Source organism: Thalassophryne amazonica, chromosome 19, assembly GCF_902500255.1.
Source record: "Thalassophryne amazonica chromosome 19, fThaAma1.1, whole genome shotgun sequence".
Lineage (NCBI taxonomy): Eukaryota > Metazoa > Chordata > Actinopteri > Batrachoidiformes > Batrachoididae > Thalassophryne > Thalassophryne amazonica.
The window spans coordinates 35666949-35692068 of record NC_047121.1 but is presented as its reverse complement, the minus strand read 5'-3'; the positions used below and the strand labels follow the sequence as shown (position 1 = coordinate 35692068).

Below are 25120 nucleotides of genomic sequence, written 5' to 3'. Positions count from 1 at the left end.
TTTATGAAACCGGGTCCTTGAGTGTGCAACCCCTCTCACACAGAAGGCATTTCCATGGCATATTATTGTCAACCATTAGCGTACTATATTCACCAGCAATGACAGTGAGTGCCGTGACCACTGCATTTGTGTGGCATTTAACGTAGCAAAAGTTGAAAAAAGTAAAAGTAAAAGTTGGGCGTTGTCTGCTTATTCCTAGACAGTGTTTTATCAACTTTGTCTCTGTTGTTTTTTTCATTTTATCATGGATTTGGAATAGGGGTGGGACAACTAATTGAAAGCTCAAGCAATTTATCGATCTCACCCATATATGAATTGACTCATGCACAGCAATCACAAATCGAGTGTAGAAATTTCTCTGCCCCGCCCACATCCACTGACAGTTCTGCTGATTATCCACACCACTCTAGTCTATTTTCAAAAAAGAAAACAGTATGCTTTGTGTTTTAATTTTAGCTTAAGCTGTAGCCGCATCAAAATATCTGAGCAGACAATCTCACAGAATATGATTTTTTTTTCTTGCAAATTTATGACTTTATAATCTCAGAGAATGTCTTTAGTATTTATACGCAGTTGTAAGTTTGTCTCACTTTCTTTCACATGAACATTACAAAATTTAAAAAAAAGTGATTTCACAAATATGAGAAAAGAAAAGTAAATTCTTCATCCTGTATTCCTGCTTTTGCAAATGGACTTCAAGATTTTTATTTCTATTTATGAAGACCTGTGTTTTCTCCATTTGCAGCATGAAGCAATAAAGGCAGAGATGTCTGGCAAGCAACATGACCTGGATCAGTTTTCCACCAAAGGAAAACAGTTGGTGATGGAGCTGAAAAAGATCCCTGAGTGTGACTCTCAAATAATGAAAAAGGATATTGATTTACTGGTTGATCAGTGGCTAGATGTGAGTCTGATTTTTATAGGATTATTTACACACAGACAGAATAGTTTAGCTTTTGTTCTTATCTTGCAGTTTAAAGTTTTACTTTTCTGTGCGCTGTCTCCACATATCCAAACTGATAATCCACTGGGTGCAATACAGTAGAAGTGCACAGAACTGAAACTTTCAGGCAGTAAATATCCCACTCTGCCCTAAAAAACTTAGTGTTGAGTTACTCTATAATATATAAATGTGGTCATTTTTAATATGTAACCTGACATGTAACATGACTGCTAAGTGTTTAACACAATGTCAGAGACGTGTGATGACTGCTTTAATTTACTCACCAGGTCTCTGAGAAAATAGATGACAATATTGATTGCCTGAACCAGAGCTTGGCATTATGGCATGATGTGCGTAAAATCAGTGAGGACATTGAGAGCTGGTCCAGCACTTCTGTGATTGAACTAAACGACAGCCTGAACAACCTCAATGACAGTCAGAAGGTGTCAGCAAGACTCTCCGTAATTCAAGTGAGATTTCTGAAGTTGTCCTGAAACAGGATAGTGTTTTTGTTTTTTGTTTTTACTGATATTTGACTGTTTAGCTGTGGTTGTTTTGCTATTGCTAATTTTGCTGCTGATGCCTGAAGAATCATAGTAAAATCATGCATAGGGCCGTGTGTGTGTGTGTGTGTGTGTGTGTGTGTGTGTGTGTGTGTGTGTGTGTGTGTGTGTGTGTGTGTGTGTGTGTGTGTGTGTGTGTGTGTGTGTGTGTGGCATTGATCACTAAGAAACTAGGGAGAGCTGACATTTTCCATTTGGTATACTTAATGTATTTTGGATCAAGGATGAGCGACACAAAAACGGAAAGTTGATAGGACTAATATTTTTGGAGAAAGTAGGGATATTAGGTAAATCATGTAGCCAAGTGACCTCTGTGTATGTGTGTGCATGCATGCGTGTGTATAACTTCGATCATGGTCAAATTGGGGAGAGCTAACATTTGCCGTTTGGTATACTTATGTATTTTGGGTCAAGGATGAATTCCGCCAAACCAGAATGCTGATAGGACTAATATTTTTGGAGAAATTCAGGATATTAGGTAACAACAGTGAACAATGGACATTGATAATTAAATTCTGGACTCACACGCGATTCCAGCAGTGGGCGGTAAATCATCTATATATTAAAAGCCAAGTGACATCTGTGTATGTATGTGCATGCGTGCGTGTGTGTACCTTTGAACATGGAGAAACTGGGGAGAGCTGGCATGTGCCATTTGGCATGCTTATGTATTTTGGGCCGAGGATGAATGCTTCCAAAGTGGAATGTTGATAGGACTAATGTTTTTGGAGAAATTATGGATATTACATAACAACAGTGAACAATGGATGTTGATAATTACATTCTGGACTCACACGCTATTCCAAATCATTCTAAAAACTTTGCATAATTTATTACCACCCTTGAAAAATGTCAGCTACCTATTTTATAAACACTGCCCAAACTAGAGCCTGTGGATCCCCGCAGGCAATGAGCTAACAATTATAATAATAGTTAATTATTGAAACTTGAGAATTTTTATACACACACACACACACACACACACACACACACACACACACACACACACACATATATATTTATATATGCACACACATACATAAATAAAAAAAAACTTGATACAGGTCAGCAGTGCCTTGCACTGGACATGCAAGGGTTTGTGCACTCATTGGGCCTCATGTATCAATGTTGCGCACTTGTGGCGTAAATTTACGGCGTAAACTTGAAATACACCAAAGTTGCCGTGACATGTATCAAGAAGTGCGCACCTGCCCATTTCCGGCGTACGCCTGACGTGATCTTGATAAATGCGGTGGGTGGAACCGATCGTAATTATAATAAACACGCCCATAAATATTCAGACTCCGCGACACACCCTCATTTTACGACATAGAAGCCTGAAAGACAGCAATGAAAAAGAACTCCACCAATCACGACGCGTGCCAATAGAGCGTCAAAAGCGGCTGTCGTATCAGTTGTTTTGTAATATATAATCAATAAAGTGTTACAGTGGTCCCTCATTAATCGCTGGAGTTACGTTCTAAAAAATAGCCCGTAATACGCGAAACCGCGACGTAGTCAGCGTTATTTTTTACAATTATTATAGACGTTTCAAAGCTGTAAAACCCCTCACTACACAGTTTATACAGTTTCTCAATCAGGCATGAACATTTTCTCACTTTTCTCTCGTGTGTAAACACTCTCAAAGTTCAAACCTTAGTAGGAAAATAATACCAAACTGTTTTCAGGCCCAAACATTTGTTTGAGAAATAAAAATAGAACGTTTTCCTATAAATAATTATGATGGCATTTAGAACTAACGAATTAATTTTAACGATCAACGAACGAGGTCGGACACATAAGAAATTATTAATAGTGACTCACCAGTATTTCACAGATCGGGCCTCTGCGTCCTGACGCCGCGCCTTTTCCCACTCACATCTCGCTGCAGCAGGTGTGTGTGTCCGTGTGACAAACACAGTTATGAGTAGTTGTTGGCACTCTTTTTTCTTCTGGGCAACAAGATTCTTATAAACAGATACGCAGAACACAGAACACTGTAAAAAAAAAAAAGGCATGCAAAATTGGACTAAATACTCCGAGAGACTCCGAGGCCACGACAGGTGAACGGCGTTATAGCGAGGGACCACTGTATTCTCTTTTCACATGTCAATAATTCTTGACGTGGATATTTGCTTGCTCAATTAATAAGACACGCCTAATCTGTCAGATTTCTTTATTTTTTAAATGTATTTCTGTATTTATTTTATTGTGACAACCGAATGGAGACGACAAAACCTGGTTGCAGCACGGGCGAATTAAGGGAATGACGAAACTACAGTTGTTATTATCAATTCCATTGTCTAAAACGATCACACCACATGAAGTTAAGCTCAGCGCTGCTCTGGCTCCAGGCTCGACGTCTGGAGAAAAAGGCGAGCAGTGCTTTCCTTCCTGTCAACGCTGTCACCACGGATCGTGCTCCATAACAATCCCGCAACAGCGGGATTTGTATTGATTATTATGTAGTATAATCAGGAAAGTGTTATTTATGTAACATATGCATTGATTTGTATAATGGCACTGTTTATCATGTTGATCATCTTCATTTTTATGTGGATTCCAGCGCTGGTTCATTTTGGTGTATAATTTACGCCACCTCTCGACCTGGTGTATATTTTCAGCACAGCGTACGCCAACGACCACATTGATAAATGCCAAGTAGCGCAGCCGTTTTGGCGTACACCCCATATACGCTCAAATATCGCCGTACGCAACGTTGATACATGAGGCCCATTGTGCATATATTGAGAGATAAACTTTCAATCAAGCAAATACGTAATTACGTGGTGTGTCCATAAAGTAACGGTCCTTTTTATTTTTTTTTAAACTATATGGATTTCATTCATATGTTTTTACGTCAGACATGCTTGAACCCTCGTGCACATGCGTGAGTTTTTCCACGCCTGTCGGTGACGTCATTCGCCTGTGACCACGCCTTGTGGATTTCACTTTTAACAAGAGATTTTGTCATGGAAAGCCGTGCGGAGGCTTCGCGCGTCACGACCGATTCGCTGATGAAGCGAGACAAAGGAACACCTCCGTTTCGGAGTGTTAGAGGACACGTTTGGACATGTCCAGCTCTCCACAAGTTCTCTTATACTCACTCGACTGGTAAGCACTGAAAGCCGAGATAAGCATGTCCAAACTTGTCCTCCAACACTCCGAAATGGAGGTGTTCCTTTGTCTCGCTTCATCAGCGAATCGGTCGTGACGCGCAAAGCCTCCGCGCGGCTTTCCATGACAAAATCTCTTGTTAAAAGTGAAATCTGCCAGAAAATGGTTGATGTCCAGCTCTTGTGATAACCAGAGAAAGAGCACACGACGGTCTCGTATCCACAGAGCCATCAGCTTAGAAATGATCCAGTGGTTTGTGCCGCGACGTCGCAGCTTGGAGCGCGGCGCACCGACCGTCCTTAAAGGGGTTGTTAAAGCTGTAGTTAAAGTCCTTATTCTCTGTGAAGCCTGTAAAATTTTCACCAAAAGCCAGATAACTTTTTCGAATGGTTTCCAGGTGCCAGTCTCTAACAGCTTCTGAAAAAATTCTGATGGAAAAAAAGTCCTTTTCATTCCGCCATTTCCAGACAATGAAAATCCGACGAGGGGGCGGGACCACTCCTTCCACAAGGCGTGCTCACAGGCGAATGACGTCACCGACAGGCGTGGAAAACTCATGCATGCGCACGAGGGTTCAAGCATGTCTGACGTAAAAACATATGAATGAAATCCATATAGTTTTTAAAAAAAATAAAAAGGACCGTTACTTTATGGACACACCACGTATTTTTCATGTACCACATCCCTGTTTGATTGGAGAGACCTATAAATTACACAAGTATTTAAATCCAAAGGTGCATCCGTAAAGTGTTTAATGTATACTTTTCTTTTTTGATGCATCCACAGGTGGCAATAGGTGAAAAGGAGCAGAAATTTAAAACCCTGCAGAGCAAAATATTCAAACTGACAAAAAATAGTCAAAGTCAAGAAACTCCATCGAGACTACAGGTCATTGTTTTTTTTGATTGATTTTTTTTTTTTTACAATGGACAGCATGTTTACACAAATGAATTGCCATAACCTTGCGGAAGAATTGCACTCTTCACCTTGTTACTGTAAGCATTGGTACATAATCACATGCATGCATTAAACTAAAAACATTTTAATGTAATTGTATTAGATGATAGAGAATGACCTGCGAAAGAAAATCAGCACTGTGCAGCAGCTCTGTGAGCAAGCTTGTGCAAACCTCAGAGACTTCACCTCTCAACGGAAACAGCTAGAGGACTACATCTCACAAATGTCTGCATGGCTAAAAAGCACAGAAGATTCTTTGATGTCTATTCCTGTCGGTTCAGATTCTGAGGACATCTGCAGAGTGAAGGTACATAATTAGTAATATACTGCCCATGCAAAAGTAGTAGGAGGAATCCTCTTATGCATGCAGTCTGTCGTTGGTAAACTTTAGAACAGTGAATGTTAAGCTCAGTCTGAGACATACAGTAGTGTTCAGAATAATAGTAGTGCTATGTGACTAAAAAGATTAATCCAGGTTTTGAGTATATTTCTTATTGTTACATGGGAAACAAGGTACCAGTAGATTCAGTAGATTCTCACAAATCCAACAAGACCAAGCATTCATGATATGCACACTCTTAAAGCTATGAAATTGGGCTATTAGTAAAAAAAAGTAGAAAAGGGGGTGTTCGCAGTAATAGTAGTGTGGCATTCAGTCAGTGAGTTCGTCAATTTTGTGGAACAAACAGGTGTGAATCAGGTGTCCCCTAATTAAGGATGAAGCCAGCAGCTGTTGAACATGCTTTTCTCTTTGAAAGCCTGAGGAAAATGGGACGTTCAAGACATTGTTCAGAAGAACAGCGTAGTTTAATTAAAAAGTTGATTGGAGAGGGGAAAACTTATACGCAGGTGCAAAAAATTATAGGCTGTTCATCTACAATGATCTCCAATGCTTTAAAATGGACCAAAAAACCAGAGATGCGTGGAAGAAAACGGAAAACAACCATCAAAATGTATAGAAGAATAACCAGAATGGCAAAGGCTCACCCATTGATCAGCTCCAGGATGATCAAAAACAGTCTGGAGTTACCTGTAAGTGCTGTGACAGAAGACGCGTGTGTGAAGCTAATTTATTGGCAAGAATCCCCCACAAAGTCCCTCTGTTAAATAAAAGACGTGCAGAAGAGGTTACAATTTGCCAAAGAACACATGAACTGGCCTAAAGAGAAATGGAGGAATATTTTGTGGACTGATGAGAGTAAAATTGTTCTTTTGGGTCCAAGGGCCACAGACAGTTTGTGAGACAACCCCCAAACTCTGAATTCAAGTCACAGTTCAGTGAAGACAGTGAAGTATAGTGGTGCAAGCACAATGATATGGGCATGTTTCTCCTACTATGGTGTTGGGCCTATATATTGCATACCAGGTATCATGGATCAGTTTGGATATGTCAGAATACTTGAAGAGGTCATGTTGTCTTATGCTGAAGATGACATGCCCTTGAAATGGGTGTTTCAACAAGACAATGACCTGAAGCACACTAGTAAACGAGCAAAACCTTGGTTCCAAACCAACAAAATTAATGCCTCGCAGATGTGAAGAAATCATGAAAATCTGTGGTTATACAACTAAATACTACTTTAGTGATTCACAGCATTGCTAAAAAAGGAGTTTGAACATATTAGTTTTGAGTTTGTAGCATCAACAGTAGATGCTACTATTATTGTGAACACCCCCTTTTCTACTTGTTTTTACTAATAGCCCAATTTCATAGACTTAAAGTGTGCATATCATGAATGCTTGGTCTTGTTGGATTTGTGAGAATCTACTGAATCTACTGGTACCTTGTTTCCCATGTAACAATAAGAAATATACTCAAAACCTGGATTAATCTTTTTAGTCACATAGCACTACTATTATTCTGAACACTACTGTACTACAGTGCTTGTGTTTTTTATATAACCCCCGAATAGATCCTTGTCATTTCATTGGTGATTTGTATGTCACGTGACATGGATTATTCATACCATTTGCCATTGTGTACCATTTACTGTGCAATTTTGGTGCTATTAAGCGTGCAATTTTGGTACTATATGTTTTATGCTATTGCACGCCACGATCACCGGGCGCACTCACACTTGCGAAGGTGACGCTTAGCTTAAAAACAAACATGATGGGGTTTGTTTTGGTGACAGACAACAATTTGAACAAGGTTATTTTTATTATCAGTATGCCATAAACCATCTGGATGCATTTGCGATATTCGCTGGGACATCTGTAGCTGAAGTACAAGGACTGTTGGATAAAAACCTCGACAAATTTCTGTCGCGATTTTTCGTTGGACCGAGGAAAGCAGACTGTAGTTGGTACATGAAGAAGTCCGGTACGGAGTACATCGTCAGGATGGTTTTTGAACTATCTGACTGTTTTTGGAAGTTGGCTGAGAACAATTTTGGATTGCATTGGATTGCTATTTAAAGTTAGTGTTGGACTGTTTGGAACCTCTTGACCTCAAAGGACCAGTGACGTACATCAAAATGTAAGTCCTTTTTCTCTTGTTTATAAATTAATGAAATATCAAATGACAAGGATCTATTTTAGTCATTATAAAAACAAATAATGAATGTTTTTTTTTCATCTGTGTAATGAAAAGACTATTGGAACATTCCATCTTTCACCGAATGAAATATTCTATTCACATGGTTAAATGGGTTCACTTGAATTTGTAGGCATTGACTTTGGAATGTGTACACTTTATACATATATGTATATTGGTTAACAGACAGAGGACAAAAAAGTTAACCTCAAATAAACCAATGTGCATGTGTTTTGAAGGATCTTCAGAAAGAACTGCAAAATCAGCAGGGAAGTATTGACTCTACTCGGGAAAGTCTCAACACATTGTGCAGAAAATACCCCTCTGAGGAGCTTGCGGGTTTAGGTTCTGCCTTCACTGATCTGATTAAGACTTATGAGTCTGTCAACCAACTTTCAGCCAGGACGCTGTCATCACTTCAGAACTATCTTCAGCAGCAGTTCAATGGTGAGTCTAGTAGATGAAAAAAGAGTAGGTGCACTCAGTGACCACTTGATCAGACAGTAAAATGAGCCTGTCATCAGCATGTTTCTTCAGGAACTGATTTTTTTGTGTGTGTGTGTATGTGTGTGATTTAAATTCTCTTGTTATTTCCTGCCTTACTGAAACGTATAGTGCAGGGGTGGGTAACAAGGCTCAAGATGGTGCAGGTCTGAGGTGATTGGTAGCAAGGAAATCCTGCACTGTCTTCCATCTTAGCCCTTTATTTCACACTGTTTCCCACCTCTGGTATACTGCATTCCATTTTCTTTTTCTTCTCAGACCTTGTGCAGGAATTCCACAGATGGCTTTCAGAACAGAAAGAGATAGTGAAAGAATGCTCTGATCGATCTGGAGATACCCATATTGTGGAACGCAAACTGCAGAAACTAAAGGTAAAGGGGTAACTGGCCAACAAACATACAGTGCATCCGGAAAGTATTTCTCATGGTCTGAGAGTTTTTCAGGTGCCTTTTGGCAAACTCCAGGTGGGCTGTCATGTGCCTTTTACTAAGGAGTGGCTTCCATCTGGCCACTCTACTATACAGGCCTAATTGGTGTATTGCTGCAGAGATGGTTGTCCTTCTGGAAGGTTCTCCTCTCTCCACAGAGGAATGCCGGAGCTCTGACAGAGTGACCATTGTGTTCTTCTCCCCGATCGTTTCAATTTAGATGGGCGGCCAACTCTATGAAGAGTGCCTGTGGATTCGAGCTTCTTCCATTTACAGTTGATGAAGGCCACTGTGCTCATTGGGACCTTCAAAGCAGCAGAAATGTTTCTGTGCCTTTGCCTAGATTTGTGCCTTGAGACAATCCTGTCTCGGAGGTCTATAGACAATTCCTTTGACTTCATGCTTGGTTTGTGCTCTGACATGCACTGTCAACTGTGGGACCTTATATGTAGACAGGTGTTTGCCTTTCCAAATCATATCCAGTCAACTAAATTTACCACAGGTGGACTCCAGTTAAGCTGTAGAAAGATCTCAGGGATGATCAGTGGAAACAGGATGCACCTGAGCTCAATTTGGAGCTTCATGACAAAGGCTGTTAATACTTACGTGCATGTGATTTCTTAGTTTGTTTGTTTTTTTTGTTTTCTTTTTGTTTTTGTTTTTTTTTGTTTGTTTGTTTTTTTTATAAATTTGCAAAAATCTAAAAAAAATAAGTTTTTTCACATTGCCATTATGGGGTATTGCATGTAGAATTTTGAGGGAAAAAAAAATAATTTTAGAAATTTTGGAATATGGCTGTAACATAACAAAATGTGGAAAAAGTGAAGTGCTGTGAATACTTTCTGGATGCACAGTATGTATATAATCATAAGATCAATTGAAATACTGATTAAAAGTATATCCCATTGAAAAGACACATTACAGCAGATTGTTATGTGCTAGGGAGCCTTGGAAACGTGTGGAGGAGGGTGAGGTGCGGCTAACTCAAGTCTGTGAGGAAGGGGAGAAGCTCCTCCTTCACCTTCCCAAAGCCAGTGCTGGCCAAGTCCAACAGCACCTTTCCTCCATCCAGCAGGACTGGGACAGCTTTGTAGAGCAATGCAGACAGAACCAACAGATCCTTGATGATAGTGCATCCCTGATGAAAGGGTGAGTGATTCTCATGAGCTAATGCTGAGCACTGTGTCAGCCTGTTGGTGTTTGTATGCTATAAGGCGGTACTGTATTCAGGTTTGAGAGTCGTCTAAAGAAGCTCCGATGGTGGTTGGAGCATATGGAAAAGAGGATGACCACAGATTTGCTTGAGGTTCAGCAACGCGGACCAGAGAAGGCTGTGCTTGAACAAGTGGAGGAATATCAGCAAGAAGTGCTCAAAGAAAGGTGCAGAATGTGCTTTGAGTGTTTTTCAAAAAGAAAACTGGATTTTTGTGCAGAATTAAAAACATGATGCCCTAAAGACAGTCGCCATCAACCTACTTTCCCTGTTTGCAGTTAAATATTGTTCTTCCTTCCATTCAGGGATTCATTTGAGCGTCTGTGTCAGGAGGGCCAGGCGTTGAATGAAGGTGGGCGAGGCGATGGTAGTGAGACGACAGTATCAGCTCAGCTGCAGTCACAGCACCAGGCTTTGCTGAGGCGAATGAGAGAGAAACTGCAAAACTGCCAACTCACTTTGCAGGAGCAACAAGCCTTTGAAGAGACACTCCAGGCAACCTGGGTCTGGTTTAATGGAATTCAAGAGCGATTGGCTTCACTCAACAGCACAGTTGGCAATAAAGAGACCCTGGAAAAGAGGCTAGGTCTCATACAGGTGAGTGTGCGAATGTACAAACCTGCACAAAAAATGGTGACAGAAGGCATTTTGTAAAACACACATTTTTGCAATAATGTTTGGTCCATACATACATTTTATAGCCACTTTCTTGCATTTGTAGGATATACTCCTGATGAAGGGTGAAGGAGAGGTGAAGCTCAACATGACAGTAGGAAAAGGAGAACAAGTCCTGAAGCACAACAGTATGGAAGGGCAGGAAGCCATTTGTTCACAGCTACAGAGTCTGAAGGATGCCTGGGCCAATATGTTGATGACTTCTATGAGTTGTCATAGGTAGGAAAGATGCCCCTGCACCCTCAGAGAACTCTAATGTACAGTAGCAGCAAATGAAAGTTTTACTGCCTAATTCATTGTCTGCCGAAAATATTGGTGTTTTAATCTCTGTAGCCGTCTTGAGTGGACAGTGGCTCAGTGGACCAACTTCCATGAAAGTAAGATTCAGCTGCAGCAATGGATGGAATCAGTTGAACAGGAGGTGGGGGTGACATTGCCTCAGCAGCCAGGCTTGAAAGAGAAGTCCACTTTGCTGGAGCGCCTCAGGGCAATTCAGGCTGAAGTGGATGCCCATGCATCAGTGCTATCACGCCTAATTGACAAAGCTGTAGAAATGCATGAGAAAACCAGTGACCAGAACTTTGGACCAGAGTCAAGAGCAGAACTCAGTGCACACTTTGCTGATATCTCAGCAGTTGTCAAGGTAATTTGGATGCTGGAAATGGTTGAATATTAAATTATTAAATTACTTTCTTTATACTTTATTGTATTTTAGATAAAGAGTAAACTGGGAGAGATCGTGTCCTGACAAGAACTCTTACACACTGTAAATGAATACAACCCCTGGCAAAAATTATGGAATCACCGCACTCGGAGGATGTTCATTCAGTTGTTTAATTTTGTAGAAAAAAAAGCAGATCTCAGACATGACACAAAACTAAAGACATTTCAAATGGCAACTTTCTGGCTTTAAGAAACACTATAAGAAATCAGGAAACAAAATTGTGGCAGTCAGTAACGGTTACTTTTTTAGACCAAGCAGAGGGAAAAAAATATGGAATCACACAATTCTGAGGAAAAAATTATGGAATCATGAAAAACAAAAGAACGCTCCAACACATCACTAGTATTTTGTTGCACCACCTCTGGCTTTTATAACAGATTGCAGTCTCTGAGGCATGGCCTTAATGAGTGACAAACAGTACTCTTCATCAGTCTGGCTCCAACTTTCTCTGATTGCTGTTGCCAGATCAGCTTTGCAGGTTGGAGCCTTGTCATGGACCATTTTCTTCAACTTCCACCAAAGATTTTCAATTGGATTAAGATCCGGACTATTTGCAGGCCATGACATTGACCCTATGTGTCTTTTTGCAAGGAATGTTTTCACAGTTTTTGCTCTATGGCAAGATGCATTATCATCTTGAAAAATGAATTCATCATCCCCAAACATCCTTTCAATTGATGGGATAAGAAACGTGTCCAAAATATCAACGTAACTTGTGCATTTATTGATGATGTAATGACAGCCATCTCTCCAGTGCCTTTACCTGACATGCAGCCCCATATCATCAATGACATCTTTATATGTCATTGTTATATGTTTATATGTCATCTTTATAAATCTCATTGGAACGGCACCAAACAAAAGTTCCAGCATCATCACCTTGCCCAATGCAGATTCGAGATTCATCACTGAATATGACTTTTATCCAGTCATCCACAGTCCACGATAGCTTTTCCTTAGCCCATTGTAACCTTGTTTTTTTTTTTTCTGTTTAGGTGTTAATGATGGCTTTCGTTTAGCTTTTCTGTATGTAAATCCCATTTCCTTTAGGCGGTTTCTTACAGTTCGGTCACAGACGTTGACTCCAGTTTCCTCCCATTCGTTCCTCATTTGTTTTGTTGTGCATTTTCGATTTTTGAGACATATTGCTTTAAGTTTTCTGTCTTGACGCTTTGATGTCTTCCTTGGTCTACCAGTATGTTTGCCTTTGACAACCTTCCCATGTTGTTTGTACTTGGTCCAGAGTTTAGACACAGCTGACTGTGAACAACCAACATCTTTTGCAACATTGCATGATGATTTACCCTCTTTTAAGAGTTTGATAATCCTCTCCTTTGTTTCAATTGACATCTCTCGTGTTGGAGCCATGATTCATGTCAGTCCACTTGGTGCAACAGCTCTCCAAGGTGTGATCACTCCTTTTTAGATGCAGACTAACGAGCAGATCTGATTTGATGCAGGTGTTAGTTTTGGGGATGAAAATTTACAGGGTGAATCCATAATTTATTCCTCAGAATTGAGTGAGTCCATATTTTTTTTCCCTCTGCTTGGTCTAAAAAAGTAACCGTTACTGACTGCCACAATTATTTTTCCTGATTTCTTATAGTGTTTCTTAAAGCCAGGAAGTTGCCATTTGAAATGACTTTAGTTTTGTGTCATGTCTGTGATCTGCTTTTTTTCTACGAAATTAAACAACTGAATGAACATCCTCCGAGGCCGGTGATTCCATAATTATTGCCAGGGGTTGTAGTTGTATGACCCCTCTTCATTCAAGGTGGTCTCGCTGGTAAATCTTGATTTCTTTTTAATGGCACAAAGTGTCCTTGAGCAAGCTTCCTATTCCCCAGGATGGTCCCAGTTGAATGCTTTGAATGGCACTACCCTCACAATGGTGTGTGTGTGTGTGTGCGTGTGTGCATGTGAAGAAATGAAGTCCAATTGCCATTTACTATTTAGCATAAAATTAATTTGCTCCAGCCCCCTGTGACCCTTAATTGGAGTAAGAGGGTATAGAAAATGGATGGATGGATGGATGGATGGATGGATGGATGGATGGATGGAAAATTAACATTGGGACGGCAGCACAGTGGTTTAGTGGTTAGCACTGTTGCCTCACAGCAAGAAGGTTGTGAGATCGCTTCCTGCCATAGTCTTTTCGTGTGGAGTTTGCACGTTTTCCCTGTGTTTGCATGGGTTCCCTCCAGTTTGAAAAGACATGCAGTTTAGGTGAATTGATTATAGGTGTGAATGTGTTTGTCTGTCTGTATGTGACCCTGCGATAGATTGGCATCACGTTGAGGGTGTACCTTGCCTCTCGCCCTGTCACTGCTGGGTTAAGCTCCAGCATCCCCGTGACCCTTGATTGGAGTAAAGGGGTATAGAAAACGAATGAAATAATAGTGGGACATTATCTAGTTACTGGACTATAACACTTGCTACAAACTGAATGTCTGCAAATATGAAATGAATTTAATTGTAAATTTCATGTTACTATTTGACCATTTCACCAGGCTATAATCAGTTTCTCAATCATCTCCAGTAGTTTGTGTTCACACTGTCATTGTCTTCCCAAAGGGCAAAGTGCAGTCCATGCAAAACATCGTTTCTGAGCATGAGCAGTATCAAGATGCTGTGAGAGACTTCAATGACTGGTTGATTTCAGCGAAAGAGGAACTCCAGCGATGGTCCGATCTATCAGGAGATTCCAGCTCTGTTAAAAGAAAGCTTTCCAAAGTTCAGGTGGGGAACCTCACAATACTCTGTATGCTATGTTTGTTTAGGGTTTCTGATTGCACCTGCTTCTTCACTGTATTTTAGAGATGTAGATGCAAATATACTTTGAACTTTATTCAGGCAAAAGTTGGCTGCCATTGTATATTTACTGCTGACTGCTTAAAACCAGACATGTTTTATTGCTCAATTTTTACATCAAAATGAAAGCTTCATCACATAATCAAGACTTGATATGATGTCTACATAACGCCTTCAGTTCTACCTAATGACCAATTAATGTCTTGATTGCCTTTACCACATGTAATCCTAATCTAGGCTTTGCCGTAGGTCATTGGTTAGCATAGTTGTGACATAGTTTGGTTTGAAGATTAAATTATGTTACAGCATACACACATGTGCACGTACCAAGGTGAACTAGGGTAAGTAAATATAATCCCATTTGTCAAAAGCTGATTTGTTAATGAGCTTTGATTTCATTTCCTTTTTCCAGGAGCTGCTTGACTCCAAGCACAGAGGCAGAGAGAGACTGAACCGTGTTCAGAGATGTGGAGCAGTGGCAAGAGATCACACTGGCTCAGGTGGCTTTGAGGCTATGGAGCGAGAAGAAGCAGCCCTGTTGTCATCATGGGAACAATGGGAACGTGGAGCACTACAGACACGGGCTAGTTTGGAAACTGCACTTTCTCAGATAGCCAGCTCTGAACAAGAGTTTAATGGCCTGTCAGCACAGCTGGATCAGGACATGCAGGACTTCAACTGTCAGCTGCAGAACTGGAGTTTAAGATTGGCTCAAGCAGAGGGAAAATGTGATGGAGAGGAGGCTGTAAAAGGCTGGCAAACAGCAAAGGTAGGCCTCATTTAAAGTTAGCCCTCACATTTTATCCTCTATCTGTTGAGATAGTTTTGACTTTTCAAAATTATAATAAGCCTCAGGTAATTGGTCTTAGTATCTGATCGCTAATGGTTTTGGAATGTTAACTTTGTAAATTGTTTTTGTTGTTGCAGGACACTTTAGAGGAGCTTGTCAAAGCTGAGCCAATGTCCGAAAGTCTGAAGACTCAACTCAATGACCTGTGCCGTTTTTCCAAAGACATGAGCACACAGTCTGAAAAAGTGTCAGCCCTCATTAAAGAATATAACAGGTGACAAAAACTGTATGTATGGGGCCCAATAGTGCCACGGTGTGTTTGGACAATGTACTGCGTACATGATTTAGTGGATTACATACTGAAAGACCATACTGAAAAAAATAGAAGTATTTTTATATCCCTTAATCATCAACTCCTGAAGTCCAAAAAAACAAAAACAATTTCACATATTTGAAATCAATTTTACACTTTATTTATTGATTTTGTTGCCGGTCAGCCAATTGTCAGTCAAGCAAGAACAATCACATCTGATATTATGATAGTTGTGGGATGTTGACAAAATTGTAGAGTAGTTTGATGAATTTTTTTTTTCTTTTATGTGTTAATAGTTTGAGTCTTCAAGCTTCCAGGGAGTGCCAGAGCAAAGAGAAACTGTTGGATCAAGCTTTCCGCTCAGCCTTTCGAGAGTTCCAGCATTGGTTGGTCAATGCCAAAATCAACACGGCCAAATGCTTTGACGTACCTCAAAATCTCAACGAAGCTTCCTCTAGTTTGCAGAAGATACAGGTAGGACACTGAAAATCAGGTGTTCACTTTTGGCACAGCACATAAGGTAACCTGATGTCAGATAAATGTTAGAAACACACGTGCTCACAGGAAAATATGGAAAGTTATATTGTTTATTTGATAAACAATATATTTATTCCTTAGAGCCCTAAGGATATATTCTCAATTTTACTACACCTTCAGTAAATTCTATTTTAAGGTACTTGCATATGGTATAATGCCCATGTGTTGCATATCAGAATGTCCAGAACAATCTGATTTTTCTGAATATATAATTTGGCTCTAAATCTGAAAATATGATAAAAAATCTTCAGATATTTAGTGAAAATACTCATATGGATGAACTATTTTAGTGTTAGAAATGGGTTTAGCAATGTGTTTGGGACACAAAGTAGTGCAGTTTTTGAAAAATGAATGGAAAATGAGTGTATAATAAATGTCCAAAATAAAATAAGTAATTTCTAATGTAAAGTGAACATACACTCATTCACTGTATATTACCAAATTTGAGAGTGATTTAGATAAAATGACACTGAAGATTGCAGACATATAAAACTTCGCCCCTTCATTCACTTATACTACTTTGATTTTTTTTTCTTTTCTTGTTGTGAAGTTGCCAGTAGCCAAAAAAATCCATTCATATCCACCGCTGATGTTCAATTTTATACCATAAATAACTGATGCTGACAGATTTATGATCATTTTGAAATAGAAAGACTAATGCACACTCACTTTTGTCAAACACAGAAACAAACTAATACAAATAAAAACAGATCTTTTGTTCCATGCACTCCATGTCACAAATGTCACATTATGCCTAATGGGGCTGTTTATATATATTTCACAAGAAAATAATTGCTAAAAGTACATACTAGGTGCTCTTGGTGTAAAATAAATTCATAAAGAGAATGAGTCCAAAAGAAGAATAAGTCCATGGCTAGTTCAGCTGGTCTTTCTATTCTGGGTACTTTCATTCGTAGTGGGTTCCACTCCACCGCTTACACTTTCCAGTTGGAGCCCTTGGCTCTTCAGCTCACTGGTTTGAGCTGTGTATGAACACAGGACCTTTGACTCTCCAGCCAGTTTGAGTGCATTGTAGTTTGGGCTGTCTTTCAAGTCCTGGAATATCTCCCAGTCCCAAATAGCCCCTAGTCAGTTGAGGACTTCCACCTTTGTGCACGATTTGGCTTTTTCACAGGTGCAGACAATGTCATCACCTCCCAGACTGGGTCAGGCATATGTCTTGTCACACAGTCACTTGGCAGGATTATCAATGGGCTATGGAAATGAATCATAACCCTGCATTGCAGATGTTAATTGTGATGTACAGTACAAGTGGCAAGCTGACATTACATATTAAACTTATGACTAAAATATTCCTGATTTTAAATAATAATGAGACAAGATGGAATGGACATTTTGTAAAATTCAAACTTTTCTAAATGCTTCAATGATGTCTTCTGCTTCTCTTCCCAGGAGTTTCTAAGTGACAGAGAGCAAGGTCAGACAAAGCTGAATGCTGTTGTTGTGAGCAGTGAACTGGTTACTAGTGTTGCATCCAAAGACAAAGTCGAAGCTGTTCGAGTTAAAATGAACACTGTCAGAGAGGACTGGAAAAATATGATTTCTAACCTGCACAACAGAGAGACGGGTTTACAAGTAAACTATTTAATCTTATCCCTAATGTAAACATATGTAGTATTTTATAGATTTTTTTCAATGAATGTGAGCATCTTTAAATTATCTTGTGTCTCTCAGAATCTTCTGTCTCAGATGAAGGACTTTGAAGCAAACGCTGAGCCTTTTCAGGACTGGCTGAATGCTGCTGAGGTTGCAGTACAAGAGAGCAACACGCGACTTCATGATCTCACAGCCAAAAAACTGGAGCTTCATAAGCTACAGGTATCACTGGACAAACTCCAGTCATGCTCACCACCACTCATTCAACGATAACCACCATACAGTGCGAGAGCACCATCTCATCTATTCCTGCCATTTGTAGAAGCTCCACATTCTGGCTTTGCTTGCTATGTGAGAGCTTTTCTTCTGCTTTACATTTGCCACGAGCTCAATTGCTATCATATTTCTGTTCATTGCTGCAAATATTACATGCATTCTTAAGACAGGTTAAGTCAGGTCTGGGAACATCTGCTGATGCTTCACATCCATCATGCTGCGGCACTGCCTTAGGTCGTGAGTGGCAATCACCCACGCAGACAACCACTCCGTCAACATTCTCACCTGTACCCATCATAACATAAAATTCTAGACCTGAAGACGCAGTAGTTTTTATGGCGTTACTTACAGACATGTCATGGACTGACTGACTGACTCCGTTATTCCTATACATGCCCAGCCAGTATTGGAGAATAAAACACCATCCTTTTACAACTAATTCATCACTTAATCCTGTCTGGCAAATTTACACAGACGTCATGCTGAGGCACCATCATAATCACCAAGAGCTATACAGAGAGAAACATAGTTCAGATGGTTTATTCTCTTTCCTTTTTGCAATGTTGTGTACTAACCCCGTGCTTTTTGAATTTTACATTCTTGTATCTGTCTGTGTGTCAGCTTGCATGCCTCTTTGATAACCTGCTTGTGCTCTTCCAGTCTGTGCTGGAGGACTTATATGCTCGGGAGGTTCAGCTGAACAGGCTGAAAGAGAAGGCCCAGCAGCTATGGGACGAACACGCGGCTGGCAAGGGTTTTGTGCACCGTGTCTCGCAGCTCTCTGCTCAGTACCTAGCTTTAACCAACCTGACAAAGGTAATATATGCCCCTCTGTCTGCGTGCGCACTGCATCTTTTTTTTGGTAGCACAAAGGGGAGGCGGAGGCACTAGAGTGGATAGAGCTCTGACTTTTCCTTTAAATGATTTCCAAGTCATGAACAGGAAAGTTGTAATGCACCATATTGAAATACTAATTTCCTTCCCAATGTAAGTTTGTAAATTTTATATTCATAAATTGTCTGTATACAGTATACAGTAAAACAAATAAGTATTTGCTACACTGTTGATTTTGCAAGTTTTCCCACCTGCAAAGAATGGAGAGATCTATCATTTTATCATAGTTACACTTCAACTGAGAGGCAGAATCTAAAAAAACAATTCAGAAAATCACATTTTAGGATTATTAAATGATTAATTTGCATCTTATTGCATGAAATAAGTATTTCATACAATAGAAAAACAGACCTTAATATTTGGTACAGAAACCTTTGTTTGCAATTACAGAGGTCAGTCATTTCTTGTAGTCTTGACCACGTTTGCACACTGCAGCAGTGATTTTGGTCCACTCCTCCAGACAGATCTTCTCCAGATCTTTCAGTTTTCGAGTTTCAGCTCCCTCCAAAGATTTTCTGTTGAGTTCAGGTCTGGAGACTGGCTCGGCCACTCCAGGACCTTGAAATGCTTCTTATGGAGCCACTCCTTAGTTGCCCTAGCTGTGTGTTTCGGATCATTGTCATGCTGGAAGACCCAGCCATGACCCATCTTCAGTGCTCTAACTGAGGGAAGGAGGTTGTTTGCCAAAATCTCCCTCCTCCCTTCAATACTGCGCAGTCATCCTGTCCCCTTTGCTGAAAAGCACCCCCAAAAAGTTGAAGTGTATCTACCATATAAATTACAGACCTCTCCATTCTTTGTAGGTGGGAACTTGCAAAATCGACAGTGGATTAAATACTTATTTGCCTCACTGTATGTATATACACACATGTCCGGGTATGTGATTCTGCAGGAGAAGACGTCACGAATTGACCGAATAGTCACTGAGCATCAGCTGTTCTCCCAAGGCTTAAAGGAGCTACAGAACTGGGTTGCTGACACCAGCCACATGCTGCAGACCTACTGCGCCCCCACAGCTGACAAAAATGTCCTTGACAGCAGGATGATCAAGTTGGAGGTATGTGGCCTCTGGTAGCTTTCAAAATTGGAATTGCACATCATATAAATATCCAATATATGTTATGCTGTAACACTTGTATGATTGTTGCACCAGGCCTTGTTGACAGCTCGCCAAGAAAAGGAGATACAGCTGAAGATGCTGCTCACAAGAGGAGAGTCTGTTCAGAGAAACACTTCAGCTGATGGAGTACCAACAGTCCAAAAACAAATGCAGGACCTGAAGGATTCTTGGGATGCTCTTCTGTCAGCTTCTATTCAGTGCAAAAGGTGTCTCTCATGTGTCTTTCATTAGGCTGTGTTGTCAGTCAAGCTTTTTTGTTATTTCATAATGTAAACAGTCGAGCCGCTTTCACACCGGGCCAACGTAGAGTTGCATAATGCAGAATACTGACTACACTGAGCTTATGCAGCCCTACGCCGGGTGTACGCAGCCCTACGTGGCAATTCGCTGAGTGATGGTAAGGGGTTGGTAAGAATAGACCTTACTTGTGTGAAGAGGCTTGAGGCAACTTTGTTGTGATTTGGTGCTATGTAAATGAAATAAATTTAATTGGACGCAAAGGGGTTCACAAAATGGATGCAAAGATTTAAAGGTTTAATTTTTTTGCAGAGTTTTGGCGTAGAGCACTGAATGGAGTGCTTTACGCATGTCTACACAACACTCCTCTACTCTAGGCAAGTCTATGCAAGTCTATGCAATGCTGCGCTGCTGTACACCATGCCACCGCTACTGTACACAACTCTAATCCAGTCTGGCGAAATCAGTAAATACCTGCATTGCTAGGTTTTATTCATCCCGCTGAACTTTGCTGGCAGTGAGGCTTCAAAACCACCGAAGATGAAGAGACAGACCAAGCTTCCACCTCCACTATACCCCCTCTTGGAGGGATCGGCAGCAAGAGGACATGTCCACGTCCACGGATGGATCGTGTGCGTGATCACCGGCTGCAGCTCTGCCTTCACCTCCTTAAGTTCTCTCACGATTGTGGCACATTAAATAAAGTCCACTAACTCCTGGAAATAATGTATTTTGACTTTTTCCAATGTATCAAATTAATTTGCGTGTCCAGGCAGTCTGTAAAAACAGTGTCATGGAGCCAAGCTTCTCCCCCTGCGCGCATCTTACGACGCAGCCATTCCTGCCAAATTCCCATTGCTGCGTACTAGATACCCAGCACAATGCAACTGTATGCAGGCTGGGTGTGAAAGGGGCTTAGTCAAAAGAAGTTTTTTGCAAATATTATATTCTTTTACTTTTATTTTTTTTTAAAGGCTAATGTGTGCAGTTTGCACCCAATACAACTGCTTTTGTCTGTGGTATTGTAATTTGTGGTTTTGGTTGTCGTGACTGTCTCATTGGCTGATTTTGGTGTACTGTTACATTAACAGTCAGCTGGAGGGCTCTTTGTCTCAGTGGACCAGCTATCAAGAGGATGTGCATCAGTTTGTGGCTTGGATGGAGCGTGTGGAGGAGAGTCTTGACCTCACTGATAAACAGTGTCCTGAGATGAGAGATAAAACTGCTAATCTAAGCAAAGCCAAGGTACGTAGTCTTCTAGTTTATATGCTGTGAATGATTATGCTTGAATTTTTCAGCCTAATGCAAAATAACTGATTCCCATGCTAAAGTCTGACAATTGAAAGGATATTAACAGAAATAAAAAGATCCAGTTACAAAAGGTATTGCTATAACTGTCCCAACTTGATGCATGTGTAGTTTATTGATGTAATGAAGCTGTTGTTCCTGTTGTTTCAGTTACTATTTGAGGAAGTGCTCAGTCACAACACCCTGCTTGACACCATTTCTGCAAAAAGTGTCACTATTACTGAGAACTACGTTACTCAGTTGGAGCTGCAAGATCTACAAGAGCATTATAACACTATTAAAGACAATACCATGGTAATAATAACATAGTGTGCACAGCATGGTAGAATAAATCTTAAATCTGTTTCACTTCATTGGGGTATTTGTATGGAAAACAGTCATGTCCAACACAAGGGAACTCCGGGATTTTCCAACAGCTCAGGTCAGGTCTGGGTGCACATGCTGGTGTTGCACATCCACACATCCACCCACCCAGCATATATGCAGCACCAGCAACACATGTTCCTCCATATAAGCAGCGACCTGGCAGCGACTTACCTTAGCCTTCTTACATTTTGGTGACACCCCTCTACAATAAGTGACTGAGTTAGTGTTGTAACTCAATACTGGACCAATTAACATAATTTTTGTTCAAAGGAAAAATTGACACCCCCCCCCCCCCCCAAAAAAAAAATAAAGAAAACCTACACATAAGGCTCAGATTGAAGAATCCTGAAGTTCCCTTTTAAAAAAATTACTAGAACTGCTGCTATTAATTTCTTTTTACCATAAAGTGTCATTGTGATATTAATTATTATTTGCTCTGAATAAAAATAGATTTTATGGTAAATTACAAAAAGTTAAATTAGAGCTGTGTAAATGCTTAATTTCAAACATACTGGCTGGCTAGAGTTATGGACCTTATCAAAAAATATCTTACGCGAGACATTGGTACACTCTTAATGGGTTCTGTTAGACATTCCAAAAATAAATAATGACAACATGAAGAACACATCACCAAAAGTGCTGTCAAATGACAAGAAACAATTATTTTGTCCTCAGAGGGCAGTTGGAAAAGCGGAGGAGCTGGTGAAAGCACACCTGGAGTACCAGCGGGGCCTCAATGTGTTTGAAGACTGGCTGGAACAGGAGCAAGAGAAGCTTGGCTGCTACACTCAGCTGGAAGGTGATGTGGATATGCTGGAAGAGACACTGCAAAAGCTACAGGTGTGAAAATGATAGATGTTTCATGTCTCGTTTGCATATAGTTACAGCTCTGTAGCCTGACATGCTATTTGACAACAAAAAAAGAAGCATTATTTAAAGGTTTAGAGAATATTACCACATTTGTGCATAACTTCAGGAACTGCAGCTGCATTGTACAGAGGGCCAGGCTTTGCTCAACACCCTGATGGTTAGCCGAGACCTGGTCATCCCCTGGGGGCTGCCTCAGATAGAAGACAGAGCTCTAGAAATGCAGCAACAGGAGTGGAGACTGTATCAGGCCCGGCTGGTTGACACCCGGGCTCAGCTCAATAGTGCTCTGGCTAAACTGCGGCAGATGGAGCAGAAGTTCCAACGTCTTGACAGCTGGCTGAAGGGCATGGAGACCAAAGCGCATCTACGTAGTCATCGGAGGTCTGACCGTGCAACTAAGGATGCTCAACTCCAGTTGATAAAGGTTAGCGTTGATTGTTGTTTCAAAGGATGAATATTTGTATGACTTTCTGCATTCAAAAATATGGAGATATTCCTGTCATGTATATGTTGAATTTTCCAGTGCAGTGTTGCTGAAGAATTTAATCACAAGTGACTATATAGTGATCAAATATTGAATAATGTATTTAATATATAGTTTGCCCTGATGTCACTAATCATCCATCTTTAATCAGAGCTGGCAGGAGGAAGTGTTGGTTTATCAGGAAGAAATGGAAGGCCTCAGTCTTTTGGCTCAGCAGGTCCTAGATGAGACCCATATTAGCAGTCGGATCAGCGCCAGAGCCACCCAGATTACAGCGCGCTACCACGCTCTCCTTCTACATTTACTGGTAACGTCCACCTCTACACAACACACTATCATAGGTGTGTGGTGTGTCTACTGGTTATGATAAAGTCAGCCAAAGACTGTTTTTGTTACCTTGTTTAATTTCAGTTATTTTGGAGCCTTTCACATGTGTAGAGCAGGTATAGGATAGGAGTTGGACTACCAATATGTACGAATATGGTGTGATTCCTCGTCACACTGCCTGTCTGTGTCCTTGGACAACAGTTCACCCATCTGTAAATGGGTATCATTTTATATACGCACAGTGTAATCTCAGTTTTAGAACTTAATTGGTTCCTAAATGTTGTTCTTAAATTGATTTGTTCTTAAACCAAAACCAATTTTCCGATAAGAAATCATGTAAAGTGGATTAATCAGTTCCTGGCTCCCAAAGGAACACTGTGTTTTGACCTTTTTGACAGCATTTCATGCATAAAAGGCAGATAAAATACAAAGAATATGCATAGTATCTTATATATACAAAATACTGTGCAGTAATTATAATAAAATAGACTATTTAATTTCACCTTACCTGTACAGAAGAGGCCACTAGAACATCAGGTAACTGAACTTCTGAACGGATCAGACACCTCTGTTGCAATGAAACTGGTTGGATTTATGTTGTATACTAACATTTTTAGCTGTCAGTAGCTTCACTCCACTTAATGTATGACTACTGGGAAAAATAGCCGATTCATAACTTTTAATGTCCACAACAAAGTAAACCGTTAAGAGACCACTGCGCAGTCCCCCAAAATATGATTTAATAAACATCTGAAGATGGACTTTCTTGCTTCTTCTTCTTCTTTTGAGTTTATTGGTGGATTGCAACCCAACAGAGTGCATTACTGCAGTCTACTGTGACAGAGGTGTTCGTGAACCAAAGCTTTGTTTGAAAAGTGATGTATTTTTTGTTCAAAAAAATATGTTCGTGAACTGATTTGTTGTATATAAATGGTAAATAGACTGCATTTATATAGCGCTTTTCCATCTGCATCAGACACTCAAAGCGCTTTACAAATAATGCCTCACATTCACCCCAATATGAGGGTGCTGCCATACAAGGTGCTCACTACACACCAGGAGCAATAGGGGATTAAAGGCCTTGCTCAAGGTCCTTTAGTGATTTTCCAGTCAGGCTGGGATTTGAACCGAGGACCTTCTGGTCTCAAGCCCAATGCCTTAACCACTAGACCATCACCTCCTCTATGTGTATATATGCACACACATATTTTTTTCCCTTCTGTATTTGTATTATTGCAGGAAACTATCAAACAGCTCCAGGAGGAAGTGTCTTGTATCAATGATGCACAGTGTATCTTCAGCACCTTTTCAGATTGGCTCAGCACAGCTCAGAATAATTTCAGTACTGTGGCCATAAGTGTTGACGTAGTGGACCGGGTTGCCATGGAGAAAAAGATGAAGAAACTGGAGGTACACTCTTTTAACATAGATGACCTGTTGTGTAAATATTGTCTGATCTTTAAAGAATAGAATTAGGCATCCACTCCTTGAACCTTTGGGAGTATGGTCT

At 40.4% G+C, this 25120-nt stretch overlaps 1 protein-coding gene across 1 annotated transcript in view; it reads left to right on the top strand.

Moving 5' to 3' along the window:
* Window positions 1-25120, top strand: part of syne1b (spectrin repeat containing, nuclear envelope 1b) — a 223901-nt gene that overhangs the window by 101557 nt on the left and 97224 nt on the right. Inside the window, 27 exon segments of the mRNA XM_034160064.1 lie at window positions 746-904; window positions 1231-1413; window positions 5410-5511; window positions 5684-5887; window positions 8356-8563; window positions 8879-8991; window positions 9991-10002; window positions 10004-10197; window positions 10279-10428; window positions 10567-10858; window positions 10983-11155; window positions 11270-11579; window positions 14235-14399; window positions 14884-15240; window positions 15399-15535; window positions 15871-16048; window positions 17525-17707; window positions 17807-17950; window positions 18665-18820; window positions 19791-19955; window positions 20052-20224; window positions 21347-21500; window positions 21714-21857; window positions 22605-22769; window positions 22906-23223; window positions 23435-23590; window positions 24850-25020. Of these exon segments, the coding sequence (XP_034015955.1) occupies window positions 746-904; window positions 1231-1413; window positions 5410-5511; window positions 5684-5887; window positions 8356-8563; window positions 8879-8991; window positions 9991-10002; window positions 10004-10197; window positions 10279-10428; window positions 10567-10858; window positions 10983-11155; window positions 11270-11579; window positions 14235-14399; window positions 14884-15240; window positions 15399-15535; window positions 15871-16048; window positions 17525-17707; window positions 17807-17950; window positions 18665-18820; window positions 19791-19955; window positions 20052-20224; window positions 21347-21500; window positions 21714-21857; window positions 22605-22769; window positions 22906-23223; window positions 23435-23590; window positions 24850-25020 (4866 nt within the window).